This window comes from Harpia harpyja, chromosome 15, assembly GCF_026419915.1.
Source record: "Harpia harpyja isolate bHarHar1 chromosome 15, bHarHar1 primary haplotype, whole genome shotgun sequence".
Lineage (NCBI taxonomy): Eukaryota > Metazoa > Chordata > Aves > Accipitriformes > Accipitridae > Harpia > Harpia harpyja.
Window position 1 is genome coordinate 10,516,062 of NC_068954.1, and position 15,568 is coordinate 10,531,629.

At 44.8% G+C, this 15,568-nt stretch overlaps 1 protein-coding gene and 1 non-coding gene across 3 annotated transcripts in view; both read left to right on the forward strand.

The window, feature by feature from the left end:
• The first annotated feature begins 3,446 nt into the window (after positions 1 to 3,446).
• Positions 3,447 to 3,528, forward strand: TRNAS-AGA (transfer RNA serine (anticodon AGA)). Its single transcript has one exon. It is a non-coding gene; the product is annotated as a tRNA-Ser (tRNA).
• A 54-nt stretch (positions 3,529 to 3,582) lies between these two features.
• Positions 3,583 to 15,568, forward strand: part of HS1BP3 (HCLS1 binding protein 3) — a 54,617-nt gene continuing 42,631 nt past the window's right edge. The window contains exons 1-2 of one of the 2 annotated variants that reach the window (XM_052809638.1): positions 3,583 to 3,780; positions 8,822 to 8,987. In XM_052809638.1, the coding sequence (XP_052665598.1) occupies positions 3,740 to 3,780; positions 8,822 to 8,987 (207 nt within the window). In that variant the 5' untranslated portion in view covers positions 3,583 to 3,739. Of the gene's footprint in view, positions 3,781 to 8,350; positions 8,528 to 8,821; positions 8,988 to 15,568 lie in introns of those variants that run through there. The other variant, XM_052809637.1, reaches the window with a different exon arrangement.

Sequence of the window (15,568 nt, forward strand, 5' to 3'; positions counted from 1 at the left end):
TAAGAGCTCATGCACAGAGCGCAAAGTAACATCCCAACATGGATGTTCCCCTTTACATGGCCTTTCGGTGCTTCTGCTTGTGTTGAAGGAAAATACCTGCAGGACTTGCTCCTGCATGTGCAGTCAGCAGGTAGAAGAGCAGATAAGTACTGTGGAAGGAGAATAGAAACATTTTTTGGTCATGAAAGGGATTTCATGAAGAGGTGGGGAAAAATGATGATATCGACTCTACCAGCCACTGCTGAGCCTCCAGGAGCCCCACCAGTGCTGGAAATAGCTGCTCTGAGGGAAGATAGTTCTTGTTTCATAGCACAAAGTGATAACCCACTAGATGTAGAGGAAACTTAGACTACTTCATTGTGACAAGGTTTTTATGGAAGTCAGCTGAGGGTGCAGGCCATAAAGTGGTTATGTAGTGGATGCTCCTGGATCAGCAGGACTGTATTCTGAACCCAAATGTTCAAAGGTGTCCCAAAATAATGAGATTTATAAGGATACTGTATTGCAGTTGGGATTTACCTACATTAGGTACCTGAGGTTTGAGTTCTGAGAATAACTCATTGCATTCTTCTTTTATTTCTGTGTGAAATAACAGCTAAACAATTTTTTGTGATGGTGATGGTAAAAACTGAAACAGCACTTGACTCATGAAACAGCTACACCAGCTATAGAGGTTATATGCATCTCTCAGATTCTGTGCTTAAAACCTGGCTTCTCCATTATCCCTGTGTTGTGGGGACTACTATTTTAGGTTTTCAGGATGATGCCATCTATCAGCAAGAGCTCCTCTTGTAGCTTCCCAATGCTCAGACAACTTGAACACAAATGAAGCTCCTTCAACTTCCTGCTGAGCTTAATTACTTGTCTCCCATTCATTCTTTTCCTTCACTTTCTAGACGCCTTTGACCGAAATCAGACTGGCCTCCTTTTTTTTGAGCATCTTCTTCTACTTGGAGCAGTCATCTCTGACCTTGCCTCATCTAGCCAGAAACCACTGAGGCTCTAACACAGTACCGCACATACCTGCAGTAAAAAAATATGGGATTGTATATGGGCAGTTATTCTATGCAAATTCATTCATAGTTTTGTTACAGGGATGCTGCAGCTATGCATAATTTAGGCTACTGAATACTGACTGCATGAATATGTTGATTAAGTTGTTGAGGGTCCAGAAAGGAAGGGGGAAAAAAAAAAAAAGAATGGATAAAAATAAATCAAGCAACCTACCAAACCAGTCAGCACTGGAGAGTTAAGAGGCAGGAAAAAAGCCAGCAGTCCCAAAGAAAAGAGCCCTGAAACTTCAGACAGTTTCTTCCTCTTTCCTTTGCTCATACACAACTGAACTGAGGCAAGGGAGACCCATGAAGGTGAGAGGAGCAGCTGAGGGGAACCCAAATATTGGTAGAAAATCATAACTTTATTAGTGATGACTGTTACTGGTATTGGTTCTCAGGTTTGCTGCACATTCTGCCATAGGCCTTCCCCTGCGGGTTTCCAGTTGACGATCAGTTACACTAACGAGTCCCAGTGCCACTGTGCCTGATGTCCTGGGTGCAAGGTCTGGCCACCACTCATCGATGTGCTCTTTTCTGCCAGAAAAAAAGAAAAGAAATGGGTCAAATGGAAGAAATTTTCTACGTAGTGTCCAAAGCAATATGCGAATCAAACTCCAAATATTCAGGGATGTTGCTTCTGAAAAAGGCAAGATTGTTGATCAGCTCCAGCTGATAGCTCTATGAGCATATTGTAGTTTTCTTCTGTCAGGTTTGATTTTTGTGCAACTTTTATGCCGAGATTCACTCTTCACAGTTACCACCTGATGAAAGACCCTACCCTAACCTCATGGGTAAGTCAGCTGGTTCTTTCCACAACTTCAGAGATTAGCAACACTGAGGCATTTGTTTTATTTTCCAACTACATGATGCTTTTGATGATATGGACTGTGGAGTTATAAAAATGCCACGTATGATGAGACTTGCTAAGAAATTAGATAAATAGGCAGCGCTTGGACTTCTTCATGACCATACCGACATAGTGCATAGAACCTCTCCAGGTCAAAGACAGACCCCAGCAATGTACTGGGGCCAAGCAGACCCTTCTGTTTGGGGAGAAAAGACCCCGTTTTTGAAGCATCTTCACAGGCACTCAGTGACGTTTGGATGGACACTGCTCAGAGAGTGTGACAAGCATTGCCTCAGCAGGGGCTTGTGGCTCAGGTCCTGCTCTATTTTTGCTGTCTTAAGCGGCAAACTGCCAGCTGCTTACTCCTTATTACTATCTGAATAAATTGAATAAAATTATCCAGGAAGCCAACCAGGGATAAAAATGCCATTAGAGAAGTAACTCATTTAGACATATAACTATTCAGGATATACTTACGCTTTCAGGAACTCCAGCCCAGAGCTTTTTAACCCTTCAGAGGCCACATGAGAAAGATTCATGTTTCAAAAGCATTTTCCAGTGGCTTGCAGCACTTCTGGCAAACGCAACTCCTGTGCCAGGAAGGCTGCAGCCATGTGGTGGTGTTTACACTCTGCTTAACAAAAGGTTTCCAGTGGCAAAAGCCAGGGGGAGAAAACAACCAGGATTTAGGAAGGAACTCCACTTATAAAGTCTCCCTTTTCTGTTTGCTTTGATTCACGAGTTTCATGCTCCAGACTTCACCAGAAGCAGCAAAAGATTGTTCCACATCTGCCAACTTTGGATGTCTCTTGATTTTTACAGACTTCCCTCGCATCCCCAACTCCTCCAGCTGTTTCTTTCTGGGATGAAAAGTCCTAATCCACTCACCAGGTCCTCTTTTAGGGGCTGCTCCTCTCTGGGGGCAGACCTGGACCCCGCTGCTTACCCCCTCGGGGTGCAGAGCCTGTTTTTGGGACGGCTGCACTGATGCAGCAGCAGCGTCTGGTTTCTGTCACTTTTCTAATATTCCCCAGCATCTCCTTAGGTTTCTGCTGTGATACTGAGGCGTGAGCACCAGACAGCAGAAAGCTGTGCCTAGCGTGAAGCTTTTTGTTTCTCTGTGCTTCCCTGCAGAAACTCTGCACGCCCGTGCAGAGAAGCACCGGCAAAAAAAAAAAAAAAAAAAAAAAAAAAAAGCACCCAGGTGCACGAAAACGAAGCTGGGCTCCGCAGGGCAGCTGTGGGTGCCGGTGCGGGGCAGCAGAGGGAGCAGCTGCTTGCTGCTTTCTTTCCAAAACAGAGGTCGGAGCGAAGAGCGCCTCCGAGCAGCCCCGTGGCCAGGGCCGCGGGGTTTGCAGCGCCCTGCGCCCGGCTGAGCTCCTGGTTGTTTTAAGGCAGAGAGATGCGTGCGAGCCGTTTCCAGGGCGGAGGGAGGCACACGGATGCCCCCGAGGCTCGGGGGACGCTTCGGTCCCGCCAGGAGGAGAGGAGGGGAGCGGGGGTGAATTAGTGGGGCTCTCGTGCCACAGTCGCCGCCCGTCGGTGTAGTCGTGGCCGAGTGGTTAAGGCGATGGACTAGAAATCCATTGGGGTCTCCCCGCGCAGGTTCGAATCCTGCCGACTACGACCCGGGCCGTTCTTTTTCTGCCCCGGCCCGGACGTTTTCCTCCACCCGCCCTTCCCAGCCACCGTTTTGCACCAAAGCCGCCCGCCGGCGAACATCCGGCAGGGCGGCCGCTGCCAGCCCCAGGGAAGGAAGGCGGGACCCCGTGACGGCCGGACGCGGCCTCTCCTCCCGGGCCGGCGCCGATCCGGAGCGACGCCGCTTCCCCGCGCCATGCAGCACAGCCCGGCGCCCGCCGTGCTGGTCACCACCAGGTACCGGGAGACGGGGTGGGGGGGGGCAGAGAGCAGCGACCTCGCCGCCCGCCTCAACTTGGCCAGACGCTGTGGGCGCTGCTGCCGCCGCGGAGCCGCCCGCCGCGGCCTTCCCTTCGCGGGGCGAGGCCCGCGCAGCCGTCCGCGCAGCGCGGGAAGGGACGCGGCGAGCGGCGCCTCACGGAGACCCCGGGGCGGCCGCTGAGGGAGGCGGCGGAGCTGAGGGGAGGCCGAGGGGCGGCGGGCGCTGAGGCGAGGCCGAGATGGGCGGCGGGCTGCTGGTGTGGGGGTTTGCCCCCGGGACGCTTCGGATACGTGCGGTTCCTCGAGTTTTTTGGTATTTCACAGCCGGGAGAGTTCACTGTTGTCTGGCCCGTCCTGTGTAACACCGGCGGCTGTTCGGCCCTTTCCTCCTGTGGTAACTTAGGGTCCTTTCCCTTCCACATTGACGCTGCTGGGGACACAATGCGTGCTCCCGCACTCCAGAAACATCTTGTCCTTGTCAGTATTTCGAGGTGGGTCAGAAGGAATTAAAATTCGTCCTGAAGCGTACACCGGCGTCTTTGAGGTCGTCAGTGCTTTTGGCTGACCCCCGCTCCCTGCTGCCCTGCCCCGCGCCCCGTCCCTCGTGTCCACCAGGCCACAGGGAGCCCGTCTGGCCTGAAGTTAGGCCAGCGATGGGCAAAATAAGTTTATTCTGTTTTCCCACCTTCTTGAAACCATGACCTAGGTGGGTGCAGAGGCGCTGTTTTCACTTGCGTTAAATTTTTAAAACTTGTATTTTTCCAGATGTGGTGAATGAACCCTCAAGAAGAAAATGCTTGTGGCAATCTTTATAGAGAAATCGCTCTCTTTTTTTTTTTACCCCCGCAAGATATTTGAGACCACGTGAAAGCAGTTCCCTATTAGATGTGACATGAGAAACAGAAGTGTTGATTCAGCAAGGTCCTGACACTCGCACCCTACCTCCTAGGACATAAGTAGCAACTATTTCAATCACATTAACATCAAAGCCATTATTTTAATCCTTAAATATTTGGCTGTATCAGGGCCTGACTTCCTTTGGAGCAGTGGCCTTGAACCTTCAAACATATCTGACTTAACTCACATACGCATTTTGTAGGTCTGACTTTGTATTAGCTTTAGCCTTGGAAATGGAAATCTGAACACCTGGACTTATTTTACAGTCAATAGACTTTACCACTTGCAAATTGTCCCACTGATATTGGAATGCTCTCAGTGATAATATTGGATATATCTGTATGTGTGGGATTAAGGCTTTAGCAAGTGAATGTGTTTTCTAGCTTATGAGATAAGATAGCTGTATAGTTGTGACCTTTTTCACTCTATACATACTGGTTTGGGGAATGGGATTCCTAGTTGCTATGGTAATATAAATAAATAATAATCTGCATACTTGTAGTTGGACTATACAGAGAAATAAAAATGTTTGCTGGCTAATTTGTGTCTGATGTTTTGCCTTCACTTAATGAATAAACTAGTTGTACAGGTTTTTTCTCCTTTTACTATGACCTGGGTCGACACAGTTTGGTCACCTTTGGGCAGAGGTTGTTGGAGCAGGGTGCTGCTGGTAGGGCTGACTTTATCAAGGCGGAAAGTGCAGAGTCCGCTCTCCTGACCACACAGACACTGGAATAAAGTTTCTCAGGTCACAGCACTTAACATCCCTTACTTTGCTTTCTTGCTTGCAATGGCTGCTTTCCCCTGTCCCATCTTGGCCTTTCAGCACAGAAAGCAGATTAATTAAAGTACAAAGCCTCTATATTATAGCAAATCAAAAGACAGGAATGAAAAACTGTGGCTCTTCAGTGGAAACTGCTCTGTTCTGACCTTTATATAGCCTCCCCTTCCTCCGTCCCGTGCTGATCCTGCATGATCCGATTGTGCAAGCACAGTGTTGCTGGTATGAATGGTCTCGTTGTATTCAGGTGAAGGGATTCACATTAGGAAAGTTAACTGTGTGCCCACGTCTCCCCTGAACTGTCTGTATTGTAGACAAAAGCGTAACTTGGAGATACACGAGCTAGATTTAAATGAAGAGTAGAAGCAATAAATGTGTGTGTCCAATTTAAGCAGCTTTCTCCTTTTGCTTCTTTTTTAAAGCTACTAGTGTAAAAATAATTGCGTTTGATGTGACAAATGCAATGAAACTGTATTCTGTCTTGGGATTTGTAGGTACTGCTTCTGTCTGAGTAACAACAATAACAGTATCAAATGAATTAAAACACTGGGGCTGCTTATTTTGAAACTAAGGCATTACAAGAACTACTGTGTGCTTTGGATATTACGCTCTATCTCTTGGCCTCCATGCTGATATCTGTTTATTTAGAATAATTTTTATATTTAAAAAAAACACAATCCTGTTGCTTTGGAAGAGATAATAGGGGTAGGTTTCCTGTAAGAGATGATAATGAAAGTGATCACAAGGCCTAAAGCAAAGAAACAAAAATGTAGCTGTTCCCCCTACCTCTAATCACTTTCCATTGCAGTCATTTTAGCTCAGACTTTTAACTTTAAAAGAAAAACCCTGGGTGTAGATAAGGTACTTACTAACTTCCTGACATTTTTAGAACTCTCTGATGCAGCAGCTCTTACAGTGAAGTTGTGTCTTCTCAGAACACCTGTACGTGGTTGGTGTTTTAAGCTAAATAAGACCATTCAGGAAGGATGGTTTACTGGTGGTTTTCCTTTTATTTACATCAGAGGTGAGAAGCAGGTTAATTTGTCATTTATACTCTGTGGCTTTGTTAACAGAAGTAAGTCACTCCTGAGTACTGACAGACTATTTTGCTGTTATAGCTGCAGTCACGACTTCTGAGTGACTACACATCTGGAGAGCATTTCCTCTGCTGCAGGTATATTTTAAAAAACCCAGATCCAGCTGATTTTACTGGCAGGTGTCCTTTGAGTCAGCATTTTGGCTGCCACTTAAGGAGACATTTCAAATAATGGCTGTTTGTTACGGGCTCAACAGACTGCTGTGTAAAAGCCAGGCACCTCTGTATTTATACATAAGCACTATTGATTCTGTGTTTACAGCCTGACAACATGTAACTGAGAACAAAATTTTGCCTGTTAGTGTAAACTCAAGTCCTTGGCTGGCAGAAAATGAAATGGAATCAGAGGAAACAGAGTGGCATTAAGGTACCTAGTATAAAATCTTGGCGATGGTAGAGCTGTTGTTAAAGCCCTAATGTTTTAAACATGGCTCGCAAAGAGGATTAGGTAGAAAATTGGGCCTGTGCCCTTGTTTGTTGCTATCCAATTTATAGACAACTCTCAAGATACTCTCTTTAAAAAGCTTTTTATTCACTTTTGCGTTGGAGATTCAGAGGTTGCCTTCTTGGGAAAACTCAAGTTTCAAAAGAGCTGGTCAAGTTTTGACATGATGAGAGGACTCTTTTGAAACTTTGTTTGAAACTAGATTGTTTAAACCTCTTTAAAGTATATTTTAAGTTTGTACGCCTCATGTATCCTTAGGTGAAGGGCACCTGTGTTAATGAATCTAAACTTCCTAAAGAAAAAGGCAAGAATTCCACAAGACACCTCTGCAATCCACAGGAAGTCCAGGGAAGATGGGACTTGACATTTCCCATACAGCTAAGGTTAAAAAAAAAAAAGGCAGAAAAAATGTTTAATGAAAATAAAATTGCTGTTTTTTTTTTTTTTAAACAGTCCCTTCTGATTTCATTAAAAAACATTCACTAACACATAGGAAGGATGCACTCGGAGATGTGTTCAGAGAGTATTCAATGCTCTGGATGGTAAACTTCTTTCTGATTCTGGCAGAGTGCTTGGTTCCAGCGACAGCAGTAGTGAGTGTGCTGTGGCTTGGCATAGGGGTAGCTTTGGGGAAAGGATCGCTGATCAGTTTTGGTTTCCAGTCTATTGAAACGGACTGTTTATTTCATTAAACATACTGTTCTCTTGTGCCCCAACAGCAGCTGCTTGGTCTTACTCTTGATGCATGAGCACTATAATACGATCCTGGCATTCCTCTTGCAAAAATGTCATAAATAATTCCTTGGATGGGAATCCAGGGAGATGATGATGTTCAGTGGATCTGAAGCTGGCAGGAGAAGAAATTGCATCGAGTAAACTGTACCAGCAGCTCCCTTGTTGCATTTTCCTCCAAGAGGGGCCATGGGTGGTTGTGACTGTTGGCAACTCTCAGAGGTTAATGCTGTGATTCTTTGTCTACTTTAACTAGTTATGAAAGGACAGGTGGTCTTGTTTCCAGTGGGATTTTCTGTGGGAAAGCTGCAGTACTTTAGGTAGTGTACCCTTTCTGCTGTTTGAGAACAAGACTGTCAATCAGTCAAGACCAGAAGGCAGCTCCAAGAGATCATGAACTCCTTTAACTTGCTCAGTCCTGATAGGTGTTTGTCTAATTTTTCCTCAGGGACCTCCACAGATGGAAACTGTGTGGTAGGCCCAGCAGTCTGCTCCAGCAACTTCTCTTTGTATTTCAGGCTTTAAGCTAGTTCCCTGGTTGGCTCTTATAAACGTCAAGTTGTCCCTGCACTCAAGCAAGATCCTTCTTCCTTTCGCGGCCCCTTTCAGCTATTGTCTCTGCCATTCCTGGGGATGTTCTAAGACAAAGGAGAGGTGGATAGGGCTTGGTGTGAATTGTAGTGAACAGACCTTTGCTCCAAAGCAAGCAGTGATGAGAGATCATGGGTTCTTCTCATCTGCCCTGCTGGGTAGGACAACACCTTCAACTCCTGTGAGTGAAGTCCTGTTCTGAATGAATCCCCATCTTCTGTTCCCAGAAATGCTATGTTCCTGGCATTTGTCTGCAATGGCCAGTGTCAGGTGTTTTGGGATAGAATATAGGAAGCAGGCCATGTCCAAATTTGTGTTGTTGCAGAGTAGCAACAGTGTTGGGGTGGTGTCTGACTGGTGTCCCGTTGAAGTGGGAGTCTTTGCACTGACTTTCTTGAGCTTTGAACTGGATCGTTGGAGACGGTCACTTAAAAGTCTTTGTGCCAACGCCTGAAATCTGTGTTTTCTTCCCTAGGCAAATTCAGAATACGCACACGGGGCTGGATTTGTCAGTGCCGGAATACCAGGAAATCCATGGGAAGATGATGTCTGGCCATGTAGAGTATCACATTGTCGTTGTTACCCGACTGGCTGCCTTCAAATCAGCAAAGCACAAGCCTGAAGATGTAGTTCAATTTATGGTAAATGTTTAATCAGTGCTGTGTTAGTGATCAGGTTTTTTTCTTAATCAGCTTTGATTATTTTGGTCCTGATGTAGCAGATAATTTGTCATCACAGCCTTCAGAGGTCAAGGTCCTTGGTAGGACAACACAGTCTGTACCATTCCTGCAATAGGAATATTATAATGTATTAATTGAAATTTTTATTCCAGGATCTCAAAGCAACATTGACTGTTTCTTGTTGCCTTTAAGGCATTTTGCATTATGGGTCAACAAATAGAAACCAGTTAAGCTTTTTATAAGTCCTGCTACAAAATTAGTTTCCCTGATGTATGGATCAGTACTGGGACTTGGTACATAAACATGAAATAAATATATAATAGTTTACTTGAATGGAGAGGGAATCATGTGGGGCAATAAGAGGAATTAATCTTGCAGTAGGTTAGCCGTGACCTATTAGCCTTGATTTGTTAGCCTTGACATGGTTTTTAAAATCCTTAGTAAGAGAGTTTTACAAGGAAGCATCCGTATAAAATGTTACTGAGTTAGATTGTCTTTTTCATGATACCTGCAGAGTGAAGGTTTGAAAACATAGCACAAGATTCATTTCACCTGTTTTAAGTCATCTATAGCATGCACACGTCCACTTGAGCTGTCTTACATGGGACTGTCTATTGAGTCGACGGAAAAAGGTGCATTTAGGGTACATTTCATTAGATCTGCTCACTCCCAAGAAGTGTGTTTCCCTGTCCATTGACTATAAAGGGACTCTAAGGGGGTGCACCCTGTTGCATGCTGTGAACATCTGCCCTCTTCAGATGTTTTGGGGATAACTGTAATGTCAGAGTGATGTGAGTGTGCGGTTACCTGGTAGACCATTAGCCCTAGTGTAACTCACAATCCGTAGAAGATAGCTGATAAATGGATATTTACACAGTGTGATTTGCAGATAAAGCCACATCTGCCAATGTTGTGAAGAGGTGCATGGTGAGGATATCTCATACATTTATTGCACTCCTTATGCTATATATAACTTTATGGTAAAAGCAGCAATGCTGGCATAGGAGTCTGTTCTGTTCTCCCTCCTTGGCCCTGACTGCTTGTTCTTGCTCCTGCAGCGTTTCCTTCTGTGTGCCCGTGTCATGTGGCTATTCTGTAATGTCAGCTGAGGAGCTGCTCCTGGCTAAAAATGGGTATTTGGGGGTTTGTTATTTAGTACTAACTTACACCTGTTTCTTGAGCTTGTGAGTTGCACAGCCCCATTAAAGTTTGGTTTAGGACAGGGGAAGGGCTAGACATAGGCAGATAAGAGAGGGGATGTAGAATCACTTTTTTTCTGCAGCAATGCCTGCCTATATTATGTGATATTTCCATGCAGCTCTGTGCAAGAAAGAACCTGACTAAACCTGAGGTGTTAAACTAGGCTATTGTCATCTAACATTTTGCTTAGCTTAAGAAAAAGTAGATAAAATCAGCTTGTTTATAAAGAGGAGAAAAAGACTTCCTACTGTGGCCCCCCTGCTTGCTGAGATTGTCTGTTTGCATGTCCATTCTCTCTAGGAGGATTTTCAGCACTTAGTTGCTCTTCTCAAGTGAAATGAACCTTTCTGATTTCTTCTCTGCTCAGACCTCCTGACATTTCATTCTTCATGAAGAAGAAAACTGGTGTAGTCTGATGGGAATAACATTTATCTCATCAGATACATTTTTTTCAGCTGACTAAGTCTGATATATTACATAGTTTGGTGTGAGAGTAATTTAAAACTGTGAGCTGGGAGGTTGGAGGATAGATGCTTTGCATCGATTCATTCCAATGAATCTTATCTGTATGTATTACTGGAAGGAACAGAAGGATTCACCTGTCCTAACTTATCTCTCTGTAAGTTGGATATTTTAGTCTGAGTCTGTTCCTGCTTTTATAGTCAATGGGGAGAAGGGGAATGAGGTGACTCATCCTCTGGAAATGCCTCTCTGACCGTAAAGGGAGAGCATTCTACATTTTAGGCAGCTGGGGTGGGGGGCTTCAGCTCCAGGCTAAAATGCTTAAGGCTCAATTGAGTTGTACGAAACTCACTGTCTATACCACCAGAGGTGCCCTGGGATTTTCCACCTAGCCTTCAGAAGGATGTGAGTCTTTCATAGGTCCTGTGTGATATTTGCCTGCCCCACACAAGCTCCTTGGATACCCCAAAGCATCTCAGATGGCATGAGATGCCTGTCTTTAGGCAGAACAATCTGCTCTGTATGGTTGGATGTCTGCATTTGCTGGGGATTTCTAAGCTCTCATCCCAGTCAGTGCAGTACTGTTGAGAAGAATGTAGCTGAGCATCTACATGTGGGGGGAATCCACTTTGCATAACATACACAGCTGGTACAATTTGAGAAACCCTGAGTTATCCTCGGTGTCTGCACAGGGCTGACAGATGTGACAGGACATAAAGGCATTGGCACCACTCTGAAACAGAGTGAGGTGAGATACAGTACACCATCCAAGGTACCACTATCCAAGGTACCACTAGCTGCCTTCATCAACTTCGGATGAGTTGAGTTTCAGTCACATCTTGCCAAAATGTAGTGACTATATCTGACTGTCATGAAAGCTGAGACACCTCCTGCATGTAGGCAGTTGTCTTAACCTGGAGGCAAGTCCCAACCCTGTGGCTGCCAGGTGAGGTGAGTTGCACCCGTATTGTCTGTGTAGTGCCCTGTCCTGCTGGATGCTGTACCAGCACAAACAAGAGCCATGACCCTTCCCAAGAGAGTTTGCAGGTGAAGCGTAAGAGAACCAGGTGGCTGGGGAACAGCAGCGAAGAATGAGATAACAAGTAGGTTTGAGAAAGCAGGTAGGTGTGGTAGGATTTTCATTGGCTCTGGATACATTAATCCAATTTTAGCTACCTCAGGAGCCAGGTCTGTGTTTTGAGACCCTTTGTCTTTCTTTTTCTTCTTCTCCTTCCCCTCTTTCTCTCCCTCAAATATTAGCTAAATTGATTTTGCTTGTCTAGCTGTTCTTCCACCTGCTTCCAGTTGAAGTGACTGCCCGACACACTCTTGTGCCCTAGGTGGCAGCAACGAAACTGGCTTTCTGTGCAGTAGGCTGTGAGCAACTGCAGGCAGGGATGTGACTGAGCAGCATTTATTGCTAAAATAGCTTCTCTGTATCCACTGGAAAAAGACGGTGTGCAGGACAGAAGCATCCTCTAAGCTAGCTGTGATCTCTGGGCTGTGATTAGATCACGCTGGATGGAGACATGTCAAGGGCCTATGACCAAAACCAGATGAATGTCAAAAAGATTTCACATCTGACCCGTGGAGTTACTACCCTTTACTGTGGGTCTAAACAATCCAGAGTTCTCTGTTCCCCGGTCTTAATGGGACTATGCAAAATCAGTATCATTGCGTTTCTAACTGAAATGTTTGTGAAGCATTAACAGAAGAAGAAATTCACTTCTGAGACTACTTTCAGATCTAAATTCTTAGAAACTGGAGGGGTTTTTTTAATTAAAGAACTGCCATTTGTAAAATAGGGCAAATGGGTTGTAGAACTGCTTAACCTTGTGGTTGTATTTCATAATTGAAGGAAAAATCAGCTGCATTTCTTTCAAAGGTCAGAATACTCTTGCCCTATTGAAAGAGTGAAATTGGTTTTATCTTTGGTACTGCATCAGAGGTACTGCTGCAAAGGTGATATTTATTTATTGCCTGTAGATCTGCCATTTTCTGTGAGAAGAAGAAAAGGCTTTGTTTTTCTTAAATGCATTTCTTATAGCCACACCTTACCTTTTCTAGCAAGTAACTTCTGTCTTCCCAGCCTTATTAAAAATCTACCCAGCCTACAGTGTCTTCTCTTTCTATCTGCTCCCAGTTTAATTGCTTCTTTTTTACAAGTTACATTTGTTAGTCAAGTTCTTTCTTTTTCAAAGCTGAACAAATAACTACTGGTGTTTGACAGGCACAGCACATTTTTGGGAGGAATTTACTATAGAACTGTCTTCCTCTCATAAAATGAGGGACTGTAAATATGTGGGTGTGTATTCGTCTATGTTTTCATCATTGTCTGTTTGCATATGTTGGCCTTCTTTCTGTGGGCCTCAAAATCTGTGCGTTAGAGTTGCTATTTCCTGACCATACAGGTGTGTTGTGAAGATAAATTCCTTCACATTATAACCTCTGTGATGTGAGAGGGGGAAAAAATATTCCTGCTCGGTGTAGCAATAGGTTCAGGAGCCGTTGAGAATTCATGTTGATTAAAAAGAAATATTAGAGTGCTTGCTCTTCTGCTGGGCAAAACAGATGGGGAGAACAGCATGTGGTCATGTAATTAAAATCTACCATAATGCATACCCACGAGGTCACCAAGCAACATTAATTCTGGTGTGGCTTGAATGGGGAGTGTACAAGTGAAAGCTTCGTTTGTGCTGTCTGCGAGAAGTGATGCTTTTGACTCCTGTATCCAAAGCTAGTGGTTGTTTTAAAGGACAATGCTGCTGTATCTCCATTTTCTGACAGTGTTAAGAAGTGGGCTTTGTAAAAAGAAAGTCACAGTAGCCATATGTTTTTCATGAAATACTATAAAATCAAGAGTGTTCTTCACTAGTGTGCATTGGCTGGACAAAGGGCTTGAATTAGCTCCAAGATCTCCATTTTGCTGAAATCCTTGCAGTAGATACAAAGCTTATGAAGACAAGTTTGAGGTCAGAAATAGGGCATTAAAAGGAGCATTAAAGGGAAAGGAGGCATTAAATCCCATTAATACTGAGTGGGTTCAAATTCTCCTACGCACTTTTGAGAGTCCCAGGCTCGTATCCTAGTCTACACCTATTCTGGTGTGTGTACTTTCATGCATGAGGTTCTCTGAAGCAGGGAACAAGGCACATGCGTGAGATTTGAGGGATTAGTAGCAAACTTCAGGCTTTCACTTTGAACTTCCCGGTGGTTTTCTTAACCTTCTAGGTATTTTTGATCATATTCAACTTACTTATTTGTTCCTGGTGCAAAAAATATTCAACCCATCCCTGTCTCTCTTTAAGTTCTATGTTGGATGTTAATTGTTACAGGCAAATAGGGTCTTGACCTGGCAAATATGCACATGCTTTGCCGTATTTGCATGATTAACTCTTTTGAAGTGAAGTAGATTGAGCCTTTGATATTGTGACTTGACAGAACTCCTTGAAGTGCGTGCGCTCAGGCTGACTTACAGGTGGTGGGGGTTTAGCTCCACAGTATGCACAGAGTTCAGTTAGAGGCATGGAGGGGGAGAGGATAATTGTGAGATCAAGACCTAGAGGAATTACAGGCAGCAGAAGAAAAATATTTGAATATTAATCAAATGGGACTTTGTTTACTTAATAGGATTGATCAAATGGGGTTTAGAGCAGCATTTATTTTTTATCCTGACATTTTGGGCCATAGGATCCATCAACTGCTTTCAAAAGGTTGTGAGTGGTAACCAGGAAAAGCAAGATTTAATTTTGTTACATGCTAATACGTCTTTCTTCTGGAACATTGTCAGAGGACGTCAAATTGAAAGGGTCCGATATTGTCATGGCAGAGCAGTGCCTCCTGACTGGAAAGGTGTGAGAATGCTCTGCGTGATGTGTGGGACTCGACCTGGGAAAATACACTCTGCGAGGTCTGGCTGGTGCTTTGTAAGGCTGCTGTGTTGCCTCTGTGATGCTGCACCCAGCTCTGGGGTCCCTAGTACAAGAAAGACATGGACCTGTTGGAGCAGGTCCAGAGGAGGGGCACAAAAATGGTTCAGAGGGCTGGAGTACCTCTCTTGTGAAGAAAGGCTGAGAGAGTTGCAGTTCAGCCTGGAGAAGAGAAGGCTCCGGGGAGACCTTATTGTGGCCTTTCAGTATACAAAAGGGGCTTATAAGAAAGGTGGGGAGAGGCTTTTTAATAGGGCCTGTAGTGACAGGACAAGGGGCAATGGTTTTAAACTGAAAGAAGGTAAATTTAGGTAAGACATAAGGAAGAAATTTTTTACCATGAGGGTGGTGAGACAGTGGAACACGTTGCCCAGAGAAGCTGTGGATGCCCCATCCCTGGCAGTGTTCAAGGCCAGGTTGGATGGGGCTTTGAGCAACCTGGTCTAGTGGAAGGTGTCCCTGCCCATGGCAGGGGGGGGTGGAACTAGATGGTCTTTAAGGTCCCTTCCAACACAAACCATTCTATGATTCTGTGATTCTAAATGCATCAGTCTGAGGTTGTTGGATTCAGCCAGTCTTACTGCTGCATTTCCAGCACCAAAACCAAGGTAAAGATGGCAGTAGTATTGAACGAAGCAGCAGAAGAGCCAGCAGCAGCCAGGATTTAAGGCAGAGGGACAGCAGGTGAAGAGTCTCAGCTGGCAGGGGCTTGCAGGGGCCAGCACTGGGCTTAGGTAAGTGGGGAATGGTTTAGGCTGGAGGTTTAACATCTTGCCTGTGTGGTAGGTTATCCCAGCAGAGGGCATCCCCACACTGTTGGATATTAGCTTGCATGGTGTGCTGCAAGCTTTTGGCTAGCATATTAGCATGCTTTGGATATAGTGTTATCACACTTTGTATGCTGTGTCGCGTGTTATGGTTGGTGTTGTTGTTCAAAACCCACGCAGATTC